The sequence below is a fragment of the Anas acuta genome, chromosome 25, assembly GCF_963932015.1.
Source record: "Anas acuta chromosome 25, bAnaAcu1.1, whole genome shotgun sequence".
Lineage (NCBI taxonomy): Eukaryota > Metazoa > Chordata > Aves > Anseriformes > Anatidae > Anas > Anas acuta.
The window spans coordinates 5433875-5458858 of record NC_089003.1 but is presented as its reverse complement, the minus strand read 5'-3'; the positions used below and the strand labels follow the sequence as shown (position 1 = coordinate 5458858).

Genomic DNA, 24984 nt, shown 5'->3' with positions numbered 1-24984 from the left:
TGGCAGCTTAATTTCCTTCAAACTGTGCTAATGTTTTACTTCGCTGTTTACTTTAATGTTGAACTGTTTGCGTTTAGTGTCATATAGTTTGGTCATCTTGTTTACACTGTGAGTCCTGGAATGATGTTCAGTTCTTGTTCAAAAGAAGTGTTTGATCAATGGATACACTCATGGTCTGCCATGCGAATCCAGAACAGTTTAGTTCAGAAGTGTGCTTGGCTGCTGTACGTGGACCTCTTCATAGTGCTATCGGGTGCCATTATAGCTACACTCTGGCCTAACCCTGCAACCTTACCCTGGGGTGCTGCTGCATACATGAGCCTTCATTTTCCACAGCTAGAGGACTGGTTCTGTCTGCTTATTTTGCCTGCCCATCTTGTTGCTCTTGGGTTAAATTGTCAGGTCTTGCTCCTTCTCAGAGTAGCAACCTGACTGAGCCAGGCAGCTCTCCAGAAAGCCCCTTTCTGAACCTCAAACACTTCCTGATTTGGTACCTTCTGTTTAGCAGAAATAAAACTTGCATTACAGACAAACAGCTTAGATGATTTTAACATACATGGGAATTTATTTTGAAAAGCATCATAAAATACAGTGTATGTTATACTAAACAATATACTGAGACCTATTAAGAGTTTGCATTTTGTGATAGCTTTACAGGAGTACTGTGCTACCCAAGGGCATGCACATCTTGCTGGAGTATCTCTTCTTCTCATGACTGAAGATTTATGAAGTCTCTCCAGTTTCCTTTTCCTCTAGGGACTCCCAGGCACGTCCTGAAAATGGTGATTTACCAAGAAGGAGCAGCTGTTTCCTTGCCACCTCTTTGAGACCTCTATGGGTTGTGTCACAGAGCTGATCTCCGCTCTGTTCTTCTAGAAAACCTTTCACCCTGTTTGATAGGAGCATTTCTCCTTTCACAGGTCACTAAAGGCTCTGCTCAAGAGTCCTGAACCTGTGTCCCCTTTGCACTCTGTTGACACCATCTTCTGCTCCTCTCAGGACAGCTAAACCTTTTGCTTTCATGTCTGTGTTTTTTGAATTAGCTGTTTGATCAAGTTTGTCTTTGTTGCCTTTCAGATCCATGCTTTAGTCTTTTGGACAAGATATTGTGTAGGTAGATGGATGCTGTTGTTCCCAAAAGATTCTGTAGAAGCTCTGTTAGTACAGATGATGGACAAAGTGTTTTACCATAGCCACTTTCTTGTGTCTGAGTGAAATGAGTTGAGGGGGCAGTATCTTTGACTAGGAAGATGGAGCAGTGGCATTGGCAAATCTGAAGCTGATGGCCTTAGCACACGTTTTCTAGTAATAAAAAGATTCATTTTTATAGACCCATCTCAGATTATGTTTATGTGTTTTTTAACAACTATTGGATTGGTCCTTTGTTGTCGTTTCCAGCTTTTAAGTTTTGAGGGTTCATCTGACTATTCCATGGATTCCTAACTTTGCACTATCTACCTGCATCTTCTTTGCAGGTAGATAGTATTCTTGACCCCTGTGTCGGTCACTGAGATAAGTCATCTTGGATTGAGCCAGGGCCTTTGAAGGTTCTGTGTGAGGTTGTCTTTCTGTCAGCTTCGGGCTTTTTGTTGGTGGCCAAAAGTCATGCCTTGCTCCATCTCAGTGTTCACGGTTCCTCAGGTAAAGTGGAGATGTGAAAGGTTTTTTCTTTACTCTGTAAACTGTCTGGTTTTGTGGCCCCTGTAGAAAGTGTCTGGACTCTTCGTACGCTGTTTTATGCACTAGGCTGTTGGCACTGGTAGCCAAAATATTTTTGATGCTTATACAAATTTTGTCTTTGTTGCTCAGCGATGGTTCTGTATGGGGTACAGGTATCTAAGTAGAGAATTGTTCCTCCAACCATCGAAGCTGCCTTTCTCTGGTTTCACTTATTTGCAGAATACTTAGAATCACAGTATCATTCTGGTTGGAAGGGGCCTCAGGACATCATCTAGATCAAAGCAGGGTCAGCACTGAATTCAGACCTTCATGATATGTTCATCTCACCAGCCCCTATTACCTCAACAGTATATGGGAACCAGGCCCTTGTGGCTCCAACATGAATGATATATATATATATATATATATATTTTTTTTTTTTTTTTAATTTTTTTTTTTGGAGTATTGCAAGCAAGGCAATTCTTCACAGTTCATTTGCCCAGCTCTTCTAGTTTTCTCATGGATAATCTGACAGTTTAGATCATGTGAGAAGTCAAGTCTGAGGAGTTGGTGGGCTGCCACTTGAGTTACTCCTCTGAAGAAGTCCTTTCTTTTAGAAGTGGACATGCTGATGTGATCTTTTTGGACTTCAGCAAGGCTTTTGACACAGTTTCCCGTAGGATCCTACTGGACAAAATGTCCAGTGTACAACTTAACAAAAACATCATACGGTGGGTGAGCAATTGGCTGACGGGCAGGTCTCAAAGGGTTGTGGGAAATGGGATGTAGGTTGCCCCTGGGATGGGGCAACCCTGGCTATACATACAGACTGGGCGATGAGACACTGGAGAGCAGCCCTGCAGAGAGGGATCTGGGGGTTGTGGTTGACAGCAAGCTGAATATGAGCCAGCAGTGTGCCCTGGCAGCCAGGAGGGCCAACCGTGTCCTGGGATGCATCAAGCACGGCATTGCTAGTTGGTCAAGGGAGGTGATTGTCCTGCTCTACTCTGCACTGGTGCGGCCTCACCTCGAGTACTGTGTGCAGTTCTGGGCACCACAGTACAAGAAGGACATGAAACTGTTGGAGAGTGTTCAGAGGAGTGCGATGAAGATGGTGAAGGGCCTAGAGGGGAAGACGTACGAGGAGTGGCTGAGGGCATTGGGCCTGTTCAGCCTGGAGGAGGCTGAGGGGAGACCTCATCGTGGCCTACAACATCCTCGCGAGGGGTAGTGGGGAGGCAGGTGACCTATTCTCTGTAAACACCAGTGATAGGACCCACGGGAATGGTGTTAAGCTGAGGCAGGGACATTAGGAAGAGGTTCTTCACCGAGAGGGTGGTTGCACACTGGAACAGGCTCCCCGGGGACGTAGTCACTTCACCAAGCCTGTCTGAATTTAAAAAGCGATTGGACTGTGCACTTAGTCACATGGTCTAAACTTTTGGGCAGACCTGTGTGGTGCCAGGAGTTGGACTTGATGATCCTTAAGGGTCCCTTCCAACTCAGGATATTCTATGATCTTTACTGCCAGTATCTACAAAAATGCTATAGGTCTTACCTGAGAAGGTCAGGGATCCTTCTCACATGCACTTCTCTACTCCTTGTCAAAGATCAGATACAATTCATCCTTCTTCTCAAATTCTTTCCTTTTTCCACCTGTCTTTAAATTTGTTGAGAGAGTACATATTCTCTCTCAGGTAATTCTTTTTGTTTAAGTTTGGTCTTGGCAGCTCTGGTTCCCAGGCTTGCTTTGGCTGTCTGTGTAACTTCAGGTTTCAGCCAGTTTTGATCTTCCTCTCCAGAACTTGTATCGAGTGCTTTACCAAGCTCCCAGCTATCCATCACTGTGCTGGTGCTATCTGGTTCTCTAGTAGAGACCGTTTGTGGCCTTCTGCCCTTTGAGTGGATGCTTCTGAGAGCAGTTAGGTACTAAACATCTGTGCTCTGCTAATTGAACCTGATTCCCGCTATAGTGCTTTTTTCCCATCTTTGTCTAATCCAACACCCTGATGTAAGCATGATCAACTAAAATAGGGTTCTCAGGGCTGTGCCCAGTTGGGTCTTTAATATGTCCAAGGATGGGCACTCTGTAACCTCTACAGGCAGTCCCTGACAGTGCTGAATCACCCCCAAAGGAAAAAGCTTTCTCTCATGTTTACATGGAATTTCCTGTAGTTCAGTTTGTACCTGTGATCTCTTGTCCTGTCAACAGGCACCACTCAGAGTCTGTCTTCTCTACTCCTCCTGCCTTGTCTTTCTGCACGTTGATAAGATTCACCCTCAGGATCTCAGTCCTGAGCCTTCTTTTCTCCAGGGTCACCAATCCGTGTTCTCACAGCCTGTCCTTTTATGACAGATGCTCAAGTCATCCTTGTGGCCCCTTGCTGAACTCTATCCAGTATGTCCCTGTCTCTCTTGTACTAGGAAGCGCTGAACTGGGCTCTGTGCTCCAGGTGTTGTCTCACCAGTGCTGAGTAGGGGAAAGAACCATCTCCCTTTGGTCTGGTAGCAAGGCCCTTCCTGACATAGCCCAGGATGCTCTTGGCCATCTTTGTTGCAAGGACCTCTTGCTGGTTCATCTTCAACTTCCTTCAGAGCCCTCAGGGCCTTTGCTCAAAGCCACTTTCCAGCCCCTTGTCCACCAGTCTCTACTGACCCGTGGGGTTATCCTGCTCAGGAGCAGGACTTTGTGTTTCCCTCTGTTGAAGGACTTTGTGTTTCCCTCTGTTGAACTGCATGCCATTCGTGGCAGTCGGTATCTCTGTGCTGTTGAGGTCTCCCTGAATGAAAGCACCACCACCAGGTGCATCAGTCACAGCTCTCGGTTTTGCCCTCTGCAAACTTGCTGAGGGTGCACTCTGTCCCCAGATCCCCCTCACTAATAAAGAGGTTAAGCGGTATTGGATCCCAGACAGGTGCCCAGGATTTACCACTAGTGACTGGCCTCCAGCTGGACTTGATGTCACTGATGACAACCCTTTGAGCCCAGCAGTTTAGCCATTTTCAGCCCATCATGTTGTCCCAGTTAGTCTGTGCTTCAGCAGTAAATGGTGCTTGGTTTGGGTGGACACCTGGAGATGTGGTCACACCTCTGTCACTGGTAGCCATTCTGGAAACATCCAGAACTAAAACAAGAGAAGTGGTTCAGCTGTCACAGGATCACAAGATAGATGGGGTTGGAAGGGACCTCCGGGCGTTACATGGTGCAGCCTCCTGCTTAAGCAGGGCCAGCTACTTGGTCAGGCCAGAGTCATTTGGATGGAGATGGTCTAAGGCCATTTGCCAGGTGAAAGTCAGGCCTAGTCTTACAGTCTGGGATTACACAGGTGGATTCCTCCAGAGAAAGGGGATTTTGCAGGTAACCCGTGTTCGGGATGTGTGGCTCATGTGGCTCACACTTCAGTTGTCCTCAGTCTTTGTGACAGAAACAAGAGAACAGAAATGGTGACGGATGTGCTTTCCCTTTGTGGCCAAGTGTCAGCTGGGAGAGATGGCAGAGAAGAGTTAGGCCAGAAGGGATACTACAGACACCATCTCTCTGGTTATGTGGCACAACGGTACCTTTCTTAATGCCCGTGTAGCACACATTTCAAACATTGCTTTAGGTAGGAAGGCAGCCTTTCATTTCTTCTAGAATCCTGAACATTGCATGTTAAAAACCCAACTTAGTAGCTCAGTGATCCTCAGTAAGTTCCATTAAATCAACTCGTTTCAGTGAATTTATTTTTCTGATCTAAAAATAATTCATAGCTGGTATTGACCTTGCTGAGATATTTCAAAATGATAGGAAGCTACAGATTTTTAGCTTTTCTTAGCAGAAAGCAGAAATTCTCCTTAGCTGTTTCTTTCCTGCCTGCATCACCGGTAATACTGCTGTTATTTTAGGATTTATTTTCTTCCAGGTTGTTTTTAAAGATACTTGTATTGCCCTCAATTGCAGTGGTCATGGCTTTAAATAGATGGCTTATGCACATCTGGAATTGGTAGAAATTTTCCTTTAGGGATATAACGTGATGTAGGAGCTAAATTCCCCTCTTCTGCATCTTTTGTGGGAGGCCAGGGTACACACTCAAAGTGTTTGCCTGTTGTATTTTTTCCTATTTGTTTATTTTTTATTTATTTTTATTTTTCCCCAGGATAAGTCCTGCTTTTACTTTCTAGTAGAGCATTTGCTCATTTATTACCAAGTGGTAGAGTTGGAAAAGGTCATAACAAGTCAACTTGATAGTACCACTCAATGACTGTTTTAAGAATGAGCCCACTTTATTTCTGGCAGTGTATTAAAGATGCAAAGAGTTGCTGAAGATAGAATATACAAATATAAACAGAACTTGGAGCTTCTAAGCCAAATGAACTGCTGCAATACAATACTGTTGTCCCTCAGCACCTGTACCAAGGCAGACCCCTATTTAATATCAGTGATGTAGACAGTCGAACCGAGTGCATCCTCATCAAGTTTGGTGTTGACGCCAAGCTGAGTGGTGCAGTTGATACAGCAGAAGAAAGGGATGCCATCCAGAGGGAGCTGGACGAGCTTGAGAAGTGGGTCCTTGTGAGCCTCATGAGGTTCAACAAGTCCAAGTGCAAGGTGCTGCACCTGGGTCAGGGCGATCCCAGACATGAGCACAGACTGATCATACTCTGCATGAGAGCAGCCCTGCAGAGATGGACTTGGGGGTTCTGGTGGATGAAAAGCTTGACAATGAGCCAGCGTTGTGCACTTAGAGAACAGAAATCCAAATGCATCCTGGGCTGCATCAACAAAAAAGTGGCCAGCAGGTGGAGGGAGGGGATTGTCTCCCCTCTGTGCTGTTCTTTGTGAGACCTGCAGGGAGGTTGGAACTAGATGATCTTTAAGGTCCCTTCTAACCCAAGACCTTCTATGATTCTGTGAACACAAAGATACTCTGAGTCCCAAGTTTACAACTTCCAAATGTTTATAGTGCTAACTCACGGTAACCTGACCTCGATGAAGGAGGGATTTCAGAGTGAAATCTTCAGTACAATTTCTGTAATCTTCAAAAACAAAAATAGGATTCTGTGATTCCTCAGGTTAGTTCCATGTTTTTCATTTTTGTATCTTGGGGCAGTCAGTGATAGTCTTCTACTTCAGAGAAGATCATCAAGCCTATGCGTCAGCACAAAGGACTGGTGCAGTCACAGACTGTCTTCTGATGGCAGCTTAGATCTCTACCTTCTTTGCAGCCTTTTTTCCCACTTTCCCAGCATGGAGATAGAAACAACTGGGGAAAGGCAGGATTGATCTTTAGGGGGTTGTTGTGGTTTAACCCAGCCAGCAGCTAAGTACCACACAGCTGTTCACTCACCCTCCCTCTCTGGCATGGGGGATTAGGACAGAAAAGAAAATAATAATAATAATGATACTACTACTACTACTGTGTACAAAACAAGTGATGCACAACGCAATTGCTCACCACCCGCTGACCAATGCCCAGCCTGTCCCCAAGCAGCCGCCCCCCCCATCCCGGCTAGCCACCCCTATATATTGTTTAGCATGACCCCAGATGGTATGGAATACCCCTTTGGCCAGTTTGGGTCACCTGTCCTGGGTCTGTCCCCTCTCAGCTCCTGCTGCACCCCAGGCCTGCCTGCTGGCAGGACAGAGTGAGAAGCTGAAGTGACCTTGGCTTGGTGTAAGCACTGCTCTGCAACAATTAAAACATCAGTGTTTTATCAGCACTCTTCTCATCCTAATGCAAGACATAGCACCCTACCAGCTACTCGGAGGAAAATTAACGCTATCCTAGCTGAAACCAGGACAGGGATGTTCCTGGTTGATGCAGCCACAGCACAAAATTGGTACTGCAAGTTCTAAAAGCCATGCAGTTATTCAGCTTTCCCTAACATGCTAACCCACCATGTACAGCTCCTCTCTGGTGCTTTGCTGCTGGAGCTGTAAGGAGGAAGGAAGGCAGAGGAAAAGAGGGTGCATCTTCAGTTCCTTCTGCTTCTGACTTTAATTTATACTGCCGCATCTCTGCCAAAGGGCAGGTAGAAGCAGACTTAGTGTATGCCTGGCTTGTGCTTAGGCAGGCTAGAATCCTCTGTGAGGGATCATAGAGTCATTAAGGTTGTAAAAGCCCTCCAAGATCATCTGGTCCAACCATCACCCTACCACCACTGTCACCCAATAACCATGTCGTTAAACATCAGGTCCAACCTTTCCTTGAACACCCCCAGGGACGGTGACTCCACCACTTCCCTGGGCAACCCGTTCCAATGCCTGACTGCTCTTTCTGAGAAGAAATGTCTCCTAATTCCCAAACTAAACCTCCCCTGGCACAATTGAAGCCATTCCCTCTAGTCCTGTCACTAGTTATCTGCGAGAAGTGGCTGACCCCCAGCTCCCCACACCTTCCTTTCAGGAGCAGTAGAGAGCAATAAGGTCTGCCCTGAGCCTCCTCTTTTCCAGACCAAACACCCCCAGTTTCCTCAGCCGCTCCTCACAGGATTTGTGTTCCAGGCCCTTCACCAGCTTCGTAGCCCTGCTCTGGACGTGCTCCAGAGCCTCGAAGTCTTTCCTGTAGTGAGGGGCCCAAACCTGAACACAGCACTTGAGGTGCAGCCTCACCAGAGCAGAGTACAGGGGGATGATCACCTCCCTGGCCCTACTGGCTGCACTATTCCTGTTACAAGCCAGGATGCCATCAGCCTTCTTGGCCACCTGGGCACACTGCCCGCTCATATTCAGGTAAGTATCAGTCAGCACCCCAGGATCCTGTTCTTCTGCTCAGCATGAAGCTGGGATGAAACTACTGTGAAGATTGCAATTAAAACAGAAATACCTAATAGAAATGGTCGTGTACATTTCCAGCATGACCACGCTATGCTTGTGCTGATCAGCTTTGTCTCTTGATACGGTGCTCTGTCTTGACTGCTTACCTGTAGAACTTCTGGACAAGCAGACTTATCTCTGGCCAGGATAAAGCATGGGCAACCAAACTCATGCATGTTTGTAGTTGTCTTTGTGGCTGCCTGGGGTAGCTTGCTTCATATACTAATGAAGATCTGTCTTGTTTGGTATGTAGATGGATCCTGAGTACCGAGTGAAAAAGTTCTTGGCTCTTTTGAGAGAAGAAGGAACGTAAGTACCTTATGTTAAAGCATTGATTAAAACTCTATTCTCTGTGCAGAAACAAGGCTGCTGCTTCCTGTTAAGGGTAAACTGTACAAGAGTATATATGATATCAGTGTTGGCCCCTCCTGTATTTACAGAACTATATATAAGTTCTTCTTACAGCTATATGCCAGTTTTTTTGGGAGAGGGAGGTTCTGAAGACTTTTTGAGAATATGAGAATGTGCATGCCTGAATTCTTCTCTTTTCTTAATTTACGTGTGACTTCTAAAGTTTAAATGAGAGACTGGACAACAATTTAAGTTAAATCAAAAGAGATTCTGCTAGAATTGAAATCCATCTTTTTATCTCAAATCTGGAACTTTGTCTTCTAATGCATGTAGTGCAGTATCTGTACTGGGGAAACTTAACAGCAGTATCTGTCTTGGCTACATGTGAGTGAGTGGTGCTTTTATACATGTGCATGCTTTCTTGATGGATTTGGTTTCTTTTGCTAGAGTTCCCTAAACTGAAGATGGACCAAGTGCAAGATCAACAGCTGGAAAAGTGACCAACCTGGAGAATATACACTGGGATCTTTACTCTTCTGTGTTCAACACACTGGACAAAGTGAAATGCTCCCCTGTTTACAAGAACCCAATGTGGAATTTGCATGTTTAGTGCAATACAGTATCTTTATTCTTTGTCTTTAATATACAGATGTCATGTGGAAGTGTCTTCTAGAACACTGCTTCTGTCTCTGTGCAGGCAAGGCTGCATTCTCATTTGATTTTAGCATGAGGGAAATGTTCTGTAAGTTTTGAAGTTAATGCTCACTTGTGTCCATCATCCACTTACTAAGATAGGGAAAGAAAATGTGACTTCTAGTAAAACCCAGTAGTCTGTGGTGAAGGCTTATTAAAGTACTACTCTGTTGTTCTGATTTGATGAACACTCTCTTCAGCATTTTTCTTTGTCGTTGTATGCCTCACTGAACACTGAGGCTGCTAACCCAAAGTCAATGACCACAATAATTGAGCTCTAGAATTTCCTACATGCTAATATCCATTTTTACCCATTTTCAGGCCCAGGTGTTTTGTGGCCTGATGAGAGAGAGACTGGCTACTGATATTAAGGACTGGAAGATGGCAGGAAAGTATGTTGATCAGAGTAGAGGAAACTTTGAAATCCAGTATTTTAAGGCATTAAAGCTAGTTAAATCAAAAACAGTTTTAGAGATGCTGATTATAACCTGAAAGCTCATTTGTGCAGTGTAGATGGCAGTTTGGGCATTTGCAGGTCTCCTTATTATCCCGCTTTTCTGCCATGTTACCAAAGGATGAAATTCCTCCTTAGAAATGAAGAGGAAGCCAAGCTCTGTGGATGCACGAGATGTGTATTGCCATGTTTTTTGCACTGAAACAAAGGAATGTATCAAACTTTGCTATGTGGTCTTTCCCCAATAGTCATCTTGCATCAATGAGGTGCTGCTGCTGATGACTGCGTGAGGATACTCCCCTCTGGTTCTTTGGCTCCACACGTTTAATAAGGTTCATGGAACATACCTCAATTTGGTGGGGCATGAAATCAAAGCCATTTATGAGATCTTAGTCAGTGTAGCTTCCTTAACTTGACTAGACATGCTGCTCAGCACTAGCAGCTTGTACCCAAAGAGGTGTTCCCAGGGAAGGAGGGTGCTTTACATTCTTTCAGGCCCAAAGGTGAAGGTACTCAAGTCCTTATTGCATACTTACAGCAATCGGAGTATTTTAGTCACTCCACTCTAGTTTCTTTTCCTTTGGCAGTGCTGTTGTATTGTGATGACATTGTGAGTCCCAGTGATTATTATTCCTCTCATTTTGTGTACGATCTTGTGACTTTTTGTTCCTTTCTTTCTTCTGCTAGTTCTAGCAGAACACATTAACTTATATTTCAGAGTAAATGATGTAAACCTTATTGTGTCTATGTCCAGAATTGATGAATAAATATCTTGTTCAATTGCACATTAATGGATTCAATAAAAAAGCACAACTATTTGTGATGGTCTGGGGGACGTTTATGTTTTTGGTGTTAGTCAAACAGAGGTGTATATGTAGAGTGCTGATGAAGATAAGAAAGTGATTCCAGGGCTGCTGCTGCTGCCAGAGGGATGCTAAAGAGTTTGTGCCTGAGTATCGATGGACTGAATAGATCCCAAAGTCTGGATAGCTTGACCACAGGTAGTCCTAAAGGAGTTGGCCAAGAAGACCATTTTAAACCAATCAGTCCGTTTTAGTTTTCTGAACCTTGCACTGCTGAGGAAATCCCAAAGATGCATGTATGTGTGTGCATGTGTGATTTATCACTTGAAGAAGGCCACGTTGGAAAACCAGGAAGAACTGATGGGCACAACCTGTTGTGTGGGTCTCCATCTAAGGAGTTTCCTGCAGGTGGCGAAAGAGAACGAGTCCTATCACATTTTGTTTTAGATGCTGTGCCTGGGCAAGAGTGGCTTTACTGTGAGAGCTACATTGCTTTGAACAGTAATGGCCAAATTCTTCATTGCCTACCTTATCCTGTTGTTGTGGCTTTCTTTTTTCCCCATGAACGTTGCAGAAATGTGACTGTCTTACAAACTGAGCTGCTAGGCAAAGGCAAAGATGTTTGGAAGTGTTGGGGTGTCTTTTTGAGAGGGAGAATGGTGTGGGGAAAGGGATGGGATGATGGACAAAGCTTCCACTCATAAAGCTGTTAAGTGCAAAAAGCTTGACAAGGGCAGACTTCTCAGTTGTGTGGATTGTAACCGTGCCTTGCTGATGCTTGTGTAATTCTGAAGGTATCACTGCTGCTGTGCTGGAGGAGGTGGCCCTCTCAGAAGTGTGCTGTGTCCAGTGTGGTGCAATGAAACAGGGCTAGGAATTGGTAATCCACAAGCAGCGCTATGCAAGAAGCAAACAGCACACTGCAAGAAGGTGAATGTGTTTGGTTTGTTTATAAATTGGGGATCAGTATAGAAATACAGATTTATTATCTTTTCTTAAGCCTTAAAATAGGGAATTTAGGCCACTGCTTTTGAAAATTGCATGCACTTAAAAGCACTAATAAGGTGTGGGAGATGTTGCAGAAACACCCACACAATTATTCATTCACAGGAAAAGATGTTTTAAGTAAGTGACAAACTGTGGGTATCAGTCTGTCCAAAAGGTGATTCAGTGACAGCCTGCAACTGCTTTAGTGGGGGGAAAATTTGAAGGTTAAAGGCTATTTTAATCTAGTAATCTAGTGGTGTATGCACATTATGGGATTATGGGAAGTCCCTCTATAAATAAAGACCTTAGTAGTCAGCTCTAAAATCTCGTCACTGGCTGTATTTTGCCATCATTGTCTTGCATTCATGTGACTGTCCCTGTGTGTAACAGGGTGAGGAGCCACCACTCCTGTGGATGTCATTGGGCAGAATTTAAAGCACCTTAAAAGGGAAACCATACGAGCTGGCAAGTGCATTTTTTTTTTTAACCTTCTCTTTAATGACGTACCACAAAAAAATGCAAGTTGAAATATATTTTTCTCCAAATATATATATTTATATAATATATAATCTTAGTTAACTCAAGTATATACATTGTATAATAAATAATGCTTATAAAAAGAGAATTTTTCTGAATATAAAATAAAAAAAAATCAACCTCTACAACTTTATACAAAACTTTGGATACAGCAGATTGATGGAAAAAGATCTTCCATTCAGTGCTAGAATACCTGGCTACAGTAAAATAATTACAAGGCAATAAATGTTCTATTTAATATTAAATACCTTTTCTCGATTAAAAACAAAAACAACAACAACAAAAAACCAACACAAAAGGAGTTTTGTTTAAAGTCAGGTACTTGGAGTCTTTCCAGACGTAGAATTTAATATATACGTTAAATAGAATGCCTGTCAGAAGATGGCTGATTTCTGGAACGTGGAGGTTTCTTAGAGCTCTGCTGTGATCTTTAATTTTAGACAACTAATGCTTATCAGGGCGTTCAAACCCAGTAGCTCTTCATCATGCTCTACAGAGGAGGGACTAAGAATTTTGGTCCGATCACAGGTGTGAGTGTCAGGGCTGTGTACTCTGCTCTCTATATGAGGGGTCTTCCATCATTTTATTGCTCTTTGCAGGACAATCTACTACTCCTTCCTGTGGACAAAGAAATGAGTGGAGTAGAAGACACAGCTATAGAGTTTTAGACATTTTTTGCAACTTCTGTGTTAAACCACTGACACATGAGAATTGGCATGGGAACATGGTTATGTGGGTCCCCTTATATTGGAAGAGCCTGCCAGGAAAAAGAGAATTTTTGTTTTGTTTTGTTTTTTAATTTCAATGTCAATACACTGAAAACATGAGCCCAAAGCAAGGGACAATGGGGTCAAGGAGCACTGTTGACAAATGCTGGTTCTTCTGCACTGGGATGGGTTATGGGATGTGTGCGGCCACACCTGGAGCCCAAATCCCTGCTAATGGCATGGAGCCTCTGTGCTTGACGTAGTCCCATCGTGAATGAGTTGCTGATAACTTAAATCCCAAGGGAAGGAGAGGCTGTGCCTGGGATTGTGACTATTCTATGCAGATGGATAAAAGTCTCCCTTCCTCATCTGCCCTTGCCTCTCTCATGCTGGGTGAAGTGGTTTGAACAAGTCTGTCAGATGGGAGAAGGCAAGAAGGCTTGGGCAGGCATTTCTTCTTGCTATAGCTTCTGTCTCCTCACCCATTGTTCATGCTGAAAGCTGGTGTAGCAGCTAGCCTGGCAGATACCCTGTTATCAGAGAGGTGCTCTGAGCTCACTCTGGAACATAAGAAGTCATACTAGGGAATGCCTGGTAAATGGGTGCCTCAGCGGTGTGCACCTGCCCAGATCACATCTTCGGCTGCCCTGGAAAGATGGCAGCAAAACCTTAAAAATCTTCTCAGCAGCTGCACGGCAAAGAGCACGCTGGAGCAGTGGTGTGACCCCGCGTGAGAGATTGCAGCTTTACCACACGGGCCCTGCTCTTCCCTGGGACTTGGGCCAAATGCTGGAGGAGCATCTCTGGATTCTGGTTTCCTGCTGTGCTCCTCAGGGGAATTTGGGGAGGTGGCTTTGGAGCATGGGGAGCAGAGTGAAGGGGACACTGGCTGTAAGGCTGTGAGTGTACTCAGGTTTGTTTCTCCAGCATAACCTAGAGCTGGAAAGAAGGGGCCTGGCTGCTGGGGGTTGGCTCCTTCCCTGCTCCTCACCACAGCTGCTGAGGCCAGGCCAGCCCATGCCAGCAGGTGGGGGAACATGGAGTTGTTCTGCTTTCACTGTGTTAAATTCATTTCCACTTGAAACCCTGTATGAACATCTAGGTGGGCCAGACCTGCAGAGGAGGTCAGAGCTGAAAGCTGTGCGTGCTGCGTTACAGCACACCGATGGCCGTGGCTGTGCGGGCCTGTTCTGTCTCTGCTCTGTCCCTGCTTCTCCCCAGACAGCCTGTCATGCCAAGCAGCATGAGAAAAGCCAGCAGATAAGTGATCTCATGTGTCTGCGGTGTCGGGTCTAGCCTCGAACTGTCTTGTGTGGGTGAGGCTGGTTGATGCTGTGAGTCCTCTCGGCAGCGCTGCGGCTGGTGGTAGGAGGGTGTCTGCTCCGACCAAATCGGCCAAGAGCACTAGGATTTTTTTGTGCCATCCTCTGAAGTGTGAGGCCACCATGTAGAGGCTGATCCCAGGGCTGGTGACCCCCTGGCCCTGCTCTGTAGCAACCTCCCAACAGTTGGAAACCTGCCTGTGTTTACTTGCAGGTGTGGACGTCATAGACACGTATGCACTCCTGGCAACTCACGTAGCAGCACCAGTGGAAGATGCAGTGACACTTCTCCTTCCGTTTCTCAGTTCTGGTGTTATGGCCACGACCACAGCACAGCAAGTCACAGCCGTCGATCCCATGTGAGGTGACGTTGCATGTTCTGTCCCTTGTCCCAAAGGATCCTGTCTCTGGGTTGGGCTCACAAAAATTGGGGGAGTTCTCATAGTAGACCAGATCCCGCTCTGTCGGTGGCTTGAAAAGAGCATACTTGGCCCTAAGAGTTTCTACCCATCCCCGAGATTCCCGGTGCTTTTCAACCACCATCTCAGAAGCACTGTCATATTTATCCTTCAGGTAGTCACCAATGGCCCGAAAGTCAGGCTGGGCCCACCAGCAGGTCTTGACTTCGCAGCTTCCCGAGAGACCATGGCACTTGCATTTCAGGTGCATGTGGTCCAGAATGGTCTGTCCAGGGGAGAGAAAACAGGCAGTCAGCAGTGGATTACAGTGCCGCGAGCTGGTTTTGAATCACCCCCCTCTGCTACCTGGATTCAAACATCTGAGCTTGGTCTGGAAGGTGTAGGGTAGCAGTTAATGCATGGGAGCTTTGGCATGTGGCAGGAATATCTCTAGCTGGATATGTAGCACTGGAAAAAACACTGCTAAGGTGGGCAGCTTCTCTAATCCTCAATCTAATGCCAAAGTCTGATCCTTTCAAGAGAAGTGTTGGGATCCTCCCTGTCCTATATATGTTGGACAATGAGAGCCCAGAGCAGTTGAGGGCTGGAGGATGTCTCTGACACCCAGATGTGGACTGACCCCCTTGTCATGGCTTTGCTAACAACCCTTCATTTTATGCCCTGAGTGTACTGGTTTGCACTAGAAAAGGAACGAAGTTGTGAATCTAGGGTAATTATACAATCTCTTTCCCAGAAATCTCATCCGTGCAACATGATGCAACATGGTGCAACATGATCACTGATTTTCATTGAAATTGTTAGACCTGTTTTGTTTTGTTGGTGTTTTTTTTTTTTTTTTTTTTTAATTTATTTTTGATTTTTTAAACAGGAAACTCGAATCATTTAACACAAATTAGAGATTTGAGCTCTTGCCCTTCCACTTCTGTCTACTGTATTATGGAACAGTGATCTCGAGAGTTTCCTCTAAGCAAGGCCTCAAGGTAATGTGGTTAAAACACACTCAGTTTGCAAATGTCCCCGAGCAGACAGCGGCACAGGTGCCTGCTTACAGCCAGAGTCACCAGGCTGGGGCTGGTTGTGCTGGGCATGAGGTGTGCTTTAGCTCTCCTTAACCTCCACCTTCAGGTTAAGAAACCTGCACCTGCAGAGAGTGGAAATGCTGTGCCCTGGAAACACCCCTAGAAAGCTCCTGCTTGGGCACCGTTGCGGTCCAGTTCTGGAGCCAGGCTGGGCCATCCTTGCAGGCATGGATGGCCTCCACTGTGCCCGCTGAGCACTCACCGTCCTGCCGGCCTCGTTATTGTGTCTGTTCATGGCCGAGCGGGCGTCTGGCCGGTTCTCTCGAGCATCTGCAAATTCCCGGGACACCAGTACACCAAAGTCGGCATCCTCGCTGCATCCCCCCCATTTCCAGCCGTCTCCTGGAGGCCCTTTGTGGTGGGAATCACAGCCGCAGATCGTGGACGTGCCCTCGGCACAGGAGCGGGTCACAGCGAAGGCCACACCGGCTGACGCGATGGCGTGGACAAAGGCAGACTCTCGCGTGGCTGGGAATAAAGAGAGCCCATGGGATTATCTGTCAGGGTAGCACTTTTTTTTTTTTTTTTCCTTCCCAACATTCTTCAGTGTCTTCCAAATCTCATTAAGTCACTAAACACAATTTTACTCATTTTGCAATGAATATTTTTGAATACAGTGCTGCTGGCTGGCATTGCTTTTTGAAACACGTAGGCAGGAGCACCAGTTAGGAGAGAAGCGTGGCTCCAGCTCTGTGTATCACAAGTGAGCTATGTGATCCAGTACAGGGGACCCTGCTTAAACAAAATGACCGTGAGAGCTTAAAGGGCCTCAGGAAAGAGTTACTGGAGTAATTAATAAATACCCTGGTCTAGTGGGAGGTCTCCCTGCCACTAATAAACTGCCTAATACCAGTTCCCAGTGGGTGGGAACTTGAGCTTTAGGGTCCCTTCCAACCCAAACCATTCTGTTATTCCATTCTGGGATTGTTTCTGGTCTGGAAACCCAAAGAGGACTAAGGGACTCAGTGCCTGGAATTAGCCCAAGGGGAGATGAAGTAACTTCTCTACATGCTGAAATGGAGAAAAGGCAGATACAGATGATACAGAATAGATGAACAAAGCCTAAGCACTAGTGATTATAGTTAAATTCATCTAGACTAAACGAAGTGACTGTACAGCAGTGGATGCTATTAGCCACCAAAAAACCTTCCTGTTACCAATGAATTCCATGCACGATGGCACCAAAGCTGTCCCAGAGATGCTGCACACCAGCCCGAGCAGCTGTGAGCAAAGACAGACTGTGGGGCTGCAGACTGGGGCCCTCCTCACACACTGTGGCTTGGATACACTGCCTCCATTTTAAATTATATTTCAGAATTAAGCTTGGACTTTCTCACACAGAAAATGAGTTCCTGGATGAGGTCCCTTCTGACCTTTTGCAGGCAGCAAGAGACTGTCGAGGTGTCCAGCCTGCCATGACAGTAACAGCAGAGGTTTTTTCACCTCCTGATGGGGGGCAGACAACAGGATGGGGCAGGCTGAGAGCTCAAGATGGGATGCTGAGCCTGGCTGAGTCACTTCTGCTTCAGCTTCACGTGTCAGAGTATCTTTCCAGGCTGAAATGCCCTTGTAGAGTGGTTGAGCTGTTCACCTATGCACATTTAACCCACCTGGCTCTGTAGTAGACTAAAACCAGCTGAGGGTGTGAAGAAAACCTTGCAGTTGCTCATTAATTAGTGAACAATCCTGGAGGAAACCAAAGCAGATGAAACTCAAGTGTGATGAAGCAGGCGAAATTCTGAGTCTGTAACTATTGGCATTCTCCATGTACACAGTCACAGTGAATAAATTTTGACAGGGACAAAGCTAGAGAACTCCTGAAAGCACTGAATGCTGAATAAAAGGTTAAATAAAATGTCCAGGATGCCCGAGTGGGCTGGGAGCTAGGAAGAGGAGCATGTGTGAATTCTCTGTGCTAAGAGAGAGGAAATGTTGTAGAAGAACAAAGATATACCCAGAATCCACATGAAGATGAAGGTGCAGGGGGTTTAATGAACTGTAGCATCTCTGTCCATCACCTCTTCCAACCATTGCCACGGCAGGGGGACTTTTCAAGACCTCCCCTTCTCTGGTCGTTCTGTGGGGTCTTAATCCAGAAAGGATGTGGACTTTGGATGACAGCAGCCAAAATGCACATGGGTATGGGAAAGACACCAAAAGCCATAAAAATGTCTACATTGACTTGATGCTTCAGCTTGTTGGTTCAGAACTGGACAGTGAGATTGAGCACACCCTCAGCAAGTTTGCCAATGACACCAGTCGGTGTGGTGCGGCTGACACACTGGAGGGAAGGGATGGATGCCATCCAGAGGGACCTGGACAGGCCTGAGAGGTGCGGCTGTGTGAACCCATGGCCCTGCACTTTGGTTGGGGCAATCCCAAGCACAACCACAGGCTGGGTGGAGAATGGATTGAAAGCAGCTCTGAGGACAAGGAGTTGGGGTGTGTTGGTGGATGAGAAGCTCGATGTGAGCTGGCAATGTGTGCTTGCAGCCCAGAAAGCCACCCGTACCCTGACTGCACCAAAAGCAGCGTGGGCAGCAGGGCAAGGGATGGGACTGTGACCCTCTGCTCTGCTCTCATGAGACCCCACCCGGAGTCCTGTGTTCAGTTCTGGGCCCCCAGCACCAAAACTGCCTGCTCTGTGCCTGAAGCCTGCAAGCTCACACCAGGTGCCTGAAGCCAAGAAGCTGCTGCCATTCTCTGTGCTCTGAAACCCCTCCAGCAGTCCTGCATGCTGCACTGAACTGTCTGAGCACCACAGCCATTCCTTCCTCACCCAGTGATGGGTTCCAGAAACATGAGGACCATCTGATTACAATGAGTTGTTCTGGGCAGAAATGAGCAAAGCCCAATATTGAAGTGCACCCCTTAGGTGGCAGTGTGGGTGGCTCTCCTGAATAGCACACCCAAAGCAGTAGCTGGCATGAAGCAATCAAGACAGATTTTCCTAGCTTCCTGCTACCAGACAAAACCTACGAGATGTTAGAAGCACCAAAGAAACAATACTATAAATGAATATAGCCCTGTTGAGGTTCTCTTTGACTGTTCTTGGTCCAAACTGCAGAGCATTTTCTGGAAAAGAGATCTCACAGCTATTCAGTCAAGACCTGGTCATGGAGAACTGCAGAACTGACTTCCCTGCATCCCTCATGCAACTGTGCTGCTGAGGCAGGGGTGAGTGCATTGTCTGAAGAATGAATGAAGAGAACAGGGAGAGGCCACCAAAAACACTGAAGACCTAGATCTAGCTTTAGACGATGGAAAAGGGGATGCCCTTGTCTGCTCTTAAGTGTACAAATAAATGGTGGCATTTTCCTACCATGTGTTCTTTGAGTTTAATGCCACCTCATGCTGGTGCTCTGACTGATAGCCCTTTGAAAGCAGGCAAAGGTCTAACTTCTTTGAATTTTCAACCTGAATCAGTTTTTTTTTTTAGATCCTTTGTTCCTGAGCTCACATTGGTTTTTACTTCAAGTAGCCTTTTATGGTTCTTGCATTTATTTCATGGTATTTTTTTTTTCAGAGCAAACCTGACATTTTACTATGTTTCAACACTTGTTTAGCTTTTCCATAACATGTTGCCTGCTCACTCATCAGACTGTCTACCCATCTCTGCATTTATTCCTGTGTTTGATTCCTCTCTCCGGAATAGTGAGGAGAAGCAAATGGTTGTGCCCAGCTGAGGACTGTGACATGAAACTTTGCTCCCTGGACTTGGGAGTCTGGGGTCTTGCTTTAGTGACCTGGATGCTCAGCTACAGGGCTCTGCTCGAGATGTTTTTGCATTTTGGAAGTAATATCTCAGTCTCATTTTTTTCCTTAGTGACATTTTTTGGTCACACTGGTTCAAAGCATCTATGGTTGAACCTTACTTCCTAGTGGGTCAAAGTCTGCATAGGTACAGCACCCTGGTGAATGACACTGGTGTGCTTTAACCACCCATGGCATCTCATAAAGATGAGAGCTTCTCCCTCTGGGATAAGGTTGTCTCAAAACATCTCCGATGGTTTTAGTGGAAGTGCCTTTCTCTTCCTGAGTGCTGGAATGGCCCAAGGCAAAATTCAGCAGTCCTTGATGGCCATTTTCTCTGCCTGCACTCTCTGCACAAGGCCTTTGTCTTCTTCCTCTTTGAATTTATGCAGCTAATTTAGCACTTTTTCATTAATTCTTTTTATCTCCTTCAAAGTGTCTTTCCTTCTGCTCATTTACATTTCATCTTGTCCTCAAACATGGCTTCTAGCCCTATCTTCTGCAATGTGTGGGGTAGGAAAAGGAAGCAATAGGGATGTTTGGATGCTATCTAAGCAGCTCAGAGACCGAGTGGCCCAATATACAAGAGAGCGGAGTTGTGCTCAAGGTGGATAGTCAGTGGCTGGGATATTCCAAATACCACTTCTGGTGCATGGTGCCTTGGGTACACTGCAGGAGACATTTCCAGGTGACTCATGGGTGTAACTTGCCTAAGTTATCAGGGCAGTATTCAATGGATATGGGATGAAAACAGAATTTTTCCCTGACTCAAGACTCTGGACACCGTCCCGTCTTCCCAGAGCAGGGGTCATGCTCTTGCCTCCTGCCCTGGGGAGGTATTGGTTGTGCCAGTTTTTGCTCCTTGGCCTGTGGTTTTCACTGCTGAGGTGCAATCTAGCTCCTGGAGCATCCAAAAATCAAGCCTCTCAAGCAAATCTAATTTCACCACTTGTAGGCACTAGAAAGAGGCAACTCATGGGTATGTGCCAGCCAAAGAAACATGTCTCTGATCTGATGTTAGGAGCTCAGATCAATGATGCCAAACATAGTCCTAAATCAGGGCTGCTCAATCCTGTCTTTGCTGGTGGGATTGTGCCATAGTTTTCACTTTCTTTTACTGAAATTCTTCTCTCCTTGCCATTCCTGCCTCCAATATGCCAGTACAGGTCCAGCCTCTGTCTGTCAAGGCAAAGCCTGTTTTCCTTAGTTATTTTTTACTGCTGCTCATAGGGGGACCACTGGGGGCTGTGGGCCACAGGTTGAAAATCACTGATCTAACTCAAATTTTTCAGCCTGACAAAGGCTATTTGGGTGGCCTGTGATCTAAAGCAGATCAGATTAGATGAGCTCGTGAGCCCTTCTGGCCTCAAACCAGGACAGCTTGGGGACAGAGGGGGAGGACACCAACCACTCTGCTTGCTGACGTGGCTTTGCTTTGCACCCTGAGGGTAGGGGAAAGCAACGGGCACAGGCTGAAGAGCCACTGCGTGTTTCGAAGGTCTCTCATTAAAGAGCGTGTCACTGGGACAGCGGGCTGTGTGACAGTGGCTGTGTCGGCGCTGTGGACAGTCCCCATGAGCTCAGCTGGGCTGCACCGTGCTCATCGGGCAGTGGCACAGCATGCACCAGGGGCCACTCGATGGCCACCGACCCCAACCCCTCCAAGCCAGCCCCTGCAAATGGTGTTGGGGCAGGGAGGGGGTGGCAGGGAGCGAGCTGCAAACACAAATGCGTCGCCTAGAAATTCTCCCCTGGGTCTGGGCGAGGAGCCGGGAGAATTTCCCAGAGATGAAATGAGGGAGCAGAGTTCCCAGAACCAGGGGAGGGGCTCGCGAGGGAGGATTAGAGCGATCTTGACAGTGCACCACTGCGACTGTCTCCCAGCCAGGCCCGTTACCTGCTGGGACACTCAATTTGCCATTGTTCCCGCGGTGTCACACTGTATTACCAGCATAATGCAGAATGTTTCCGCCGGCCAGCGTACCCACGGCACAGAGCACTGGCATTCCCCAGGAGCACCTCGTAGCAACGGGGCAATGTTCCCCTGTCCTGCCGTCACCCTCCAATCCCGCCAGCCGGGCTGGGAAATCCCTATTGATGGCTCTCCCCAGCCCCCCGCCACCGGATCAGAATGGCTAAAGGGCGTGTGAATGGTGCAGCAATTTGAAACGACTGCAGTGCTGGGATGGTATCGCTCGCCCTGCCTCACAGTAGGGGAGGAAGCTTAGCTCTTTCTCATCAGTATAAGCTTATTTTTCTCTCTCCCTCTCTCCTTTCCCTCCCCCTCCCTTTAAGCTGTTGAGTTTATATCAAGACGGCCCCTGATCCCACACACCCCTGTTTAGATGCAAATGACTGCAAGTGTCATGGCTGAGAAAAGCCATGGGTTATCTTGGTGCGGTCTGCCTGCCTTTTCACAGCTCGTGTCAGGGGCTTAGCCGAACGCACAAGGACCCCGAAGGCAGCCCGGGCCCAGCTGCTTTTCTGCACCTGGCCCGGCCGCCGTCACGCTCCTCATGGCCGCGCACGGCAAACGAAGGACCGGTGGAACCCACAGCGGGCTTGAGCCTGCCTCAGGGCTGAGGAGCACCCTCTGGAGAGCTGTCGGCATCCTCCTGGAGACAGAGAGCGAGCAAAGGGCGGCTGCTTCACGAGGAGATGGGGGAAGAGCGGATCCCCTGGTGCGCAAGAGGTGGAGAAGCAGGCGAGGCCGCTGAGGCTCCTGCTGAGCTTGGTCCTGCAGGCCCAGCCCTGCCCGCAGCCTCTCCTCTGTCCTGGAGATGGTCACCAGGTGCCTGCGGTGCCATCCCACCCCTTGCGCTCACAAGAGGCTCCTTTTGGGCCCTGTGCTTCAGCCAAAATCCCAGATTTCATCACTAACGCAGGGAATTGTTGCTCGCTGTCCCAGCATGGCAGTGAGTCATGTGGCTGTTGGCTCAGCCTTGGCTTTGGTGTAGGACTTGGCTGGAACAGACATTGTCTTTTAACAAAAACTGACCTTATTTTAGGAAAAAAAAGAGAGAGAGAAAAGAGAGAGAAGGAATCAGGTTTTTCTTCCCTCTTTGTCCTAAAGCTGCCCCAGACTGCACACCTGCAGTATAAATCATGCTGGAGAATTTGCTTGTAAAAACATGATCTTACCATCTTACCCCAGATTCTGGGGTTCTTTTTCTTTTTTCTTTTCTTTTCTTTTCTTTTCTTTTCTTTTCTTTTCTTTTCTTTTCTTTTCTTTTCTTTTCTTTTCTTTTCTTTTCTTTTCTTTTCTTTTCTTTTCTTTTCTTTTCTTTTCTTTTCTTTTCTTTTTCTTTTTCTTTTTCTTTTTCTTTTCTTTTTTTTTTTTGTGGCCCAGGTTAGAAAAAAAAGACATACAAAAAAGAAAACTCTAAGGAAGATAATCAGTGGCCTGAGGAAATCTAAGGCTTGCCAGCTACTGCTGCCCCTGTGAGCTGGAATTTTGGGTAGGGCAGTGGCACATGGGTGGAAACCAGGTTGTTCAAGGCAGAGCCCTCAGCAGAGGTTGGTGCTCAGCAGCCCATGAACAGGATCATTTCAGCCCCCAAGGTTTCTGATGTGCTGTAATGGCAATGAATTTGTGTGAAACCACACAAGAGACTTCAGAAGGAGATTAGAGTCCTATGGTTCAGCTGGAATGAGAAGTGAAATGGGGATATGATGCGAGGCTGTGAGAAGACCCAGGGGCAGGAATCCCCCTGACTGTTTCAAGGATGGATGCCAGCGCTTGAATGATGTGCCCAGAGGGAGGCAAAGGCAAGAGCAACCAAGAGGAGGCTTCAACCTGTGTGCCATGAGAGGGGTCTGTGCAGCTGAGCTGCAGCACATGGCTCCCTTGTTTTCCTGCACTGTTCTGCTCTTTAGACTAAGTTTGCTCAAATGGAAGCAACTGTAATTAATATTTTTGTAGTTCCTTTAAAATGGAATTATCCCCAATTTCTTTTCAACCTGTATTAGAAATGATTTTCTGTGCTACTATAGTGAGAAATACACCTTTGAAGTTTTTTTTCTATAATACCAATTTTTTTTTCAGTCTACCAAAGGGAGAAATAAATGAGATTAACCTAAATGTCACTCTGATACTTAGAAGTGATTCCATCCAGATAGTTATCATAGCTTAAATATGGGCTATTTTGGGCTTTTATTTGATGTCTATTGGTCTAGTGTGCAGTGCAAACTGCAATAATGATTGTGATCTTAGTTTGAGCTTTACTATTAATTAATGGTTCTTAATTTGTGGGGTTACACCCCTCTGTGTGTCCTGGCTAGGACTGTGGTTACCTGAAAGCCAACAAGTTGAATGCGGCAATAATCACTACAGGTGCTCAGGGTCTGGCTGGGTGTAAAACACACAGGTGGGGGTTGTAGATCTTGATTCTGGGTTATGGGCTTACAACTCTTGATTTTGTTGTTGCTGCAGCTGGGGAAGGTGGGACTACAGCCCAGGAGACAGTGATGTTATGAACAAACCAGATGTGTCCAGCAACCTCTTCCACGGCCCCCTCAGCAGGGACAAGCAGTGTTGGTCCCCAGGTTCATCACAGCCAAAGTGTTTTATTGGCAGGACAGAAACATTTTTATCGCCAACATTAGCTCTTAATTCAGCTGAGAAAAATGGCTGAAAACATTGCATTTTTCCCTACAGCTACTCATGCTGCAAACCTTGGGAATTGCTAAGTACTACTTAAGGTTACTCATTGGTACATAGATGAAATGAATCCAAATCCTTCTCTGCTCATTAATTTTCAAGGCAGCAGTGAAAAGACATTAGCACATTTTAAAAATGTAAATAACCACAATCAAGTGGCTTGGACTTTGATGTATCATGATTTCTGGATGATATTGTTTATTTTTAACCGTTCTACTTACATGTTAGTAAGACGTGAGAATTAATATGTTTTTCAAACTAATTCCTAGCAATACAATCTAGAAGACTATTGATACATTATGGGTTGATCAGGAAAGCTGTATAGCAAATGTGCTCAATAATTTTTCTTCTGTCAGAACAGTTTCAGAGCTATAGGTGATATTTTATTTTGTCAGCTTGGACTGCATGGAAATGTTGAGGCATGTTAGCATATGAGGTTTTGCTCTAGTCCCTGCAGCTGAAAGAATCTTAAAATATTCTTCATAAATTCAAAGTTCAGTTTGCTCATTAAAGGGAGGATGGTTCAAATCCAAATATTTAGTGCTTTAACGATGACAGAAATGGTGGTGAGAGATTTTTCAGTGCCTGAATGCTATAATCGTTCTTTCATAACATGCTTAAAATTTTTAAGGGAAGTTAAGAATTTCTGATCCTGTAAGTGCTGAAGTTTAGGACATGTATTTATTAGGTAGCAAGTTTGAGTGTGACAAGCCTTGGTGACAAATTGTTTGATTGTTAATATAGCAGTTATCCCAAAATCATCC

At 46.1% G+C, this 24984-nt stretch overlaps 2 protein-coding genes across 2 annotated transcripts in view; one reads left to right on the top strand and one right to left on the bottom strand.

The window, feature by feature from the left end:
• NSF (N-ethylmaleimide sensitive factor, vesicle fusing ATPase) overlaps nucleotides 1-10771 on the top strand; it is an 83505-nt gene extending 72734 nt beyond the window's left edge. The window contains exons 20-21 of the mRNA XM_068660766.1: nucleotides 8709-8764; nucleotides 9254-10771. Of these exons, the coding sequence (XP_068516867.1) occupies nucleotides 8709-8764; nucleotides 9254-9263 (66 nt within the window). The 3' untranslated portion in view covers nucleotides 9264-10771. The remainder of the gene's footprint in view (nucleotides 1-8708; nucleotides 8765-9253) is intronic.
• A 2285-nt stretch (nucleotides 10772-13056) lies between these two features.
• Nucleotides 13057-24984, bottom strand: part of WNT3 (Wnt family member 3) — a 50327-nt gene continuing 38399 nt past the window's right edge. The window contains exons 3-4 of the mRNA XM_068660767.1: nucleotides 16010-16275; nucleotides 13057-14993 (exon numbers count right to left, since the gene is read on the bottom strand). Coding sequence (XP_068516868.1) covers nucleotides 14514-14993; nucleotides 16010-16275 — 746 coding nt within the window. The 3' untranslated portion in view covers nucleotides 13057-14513. The remainder of the gene's footprint in view (nucleotides 14994-16009; nucleotides 16276-24984) is intronic.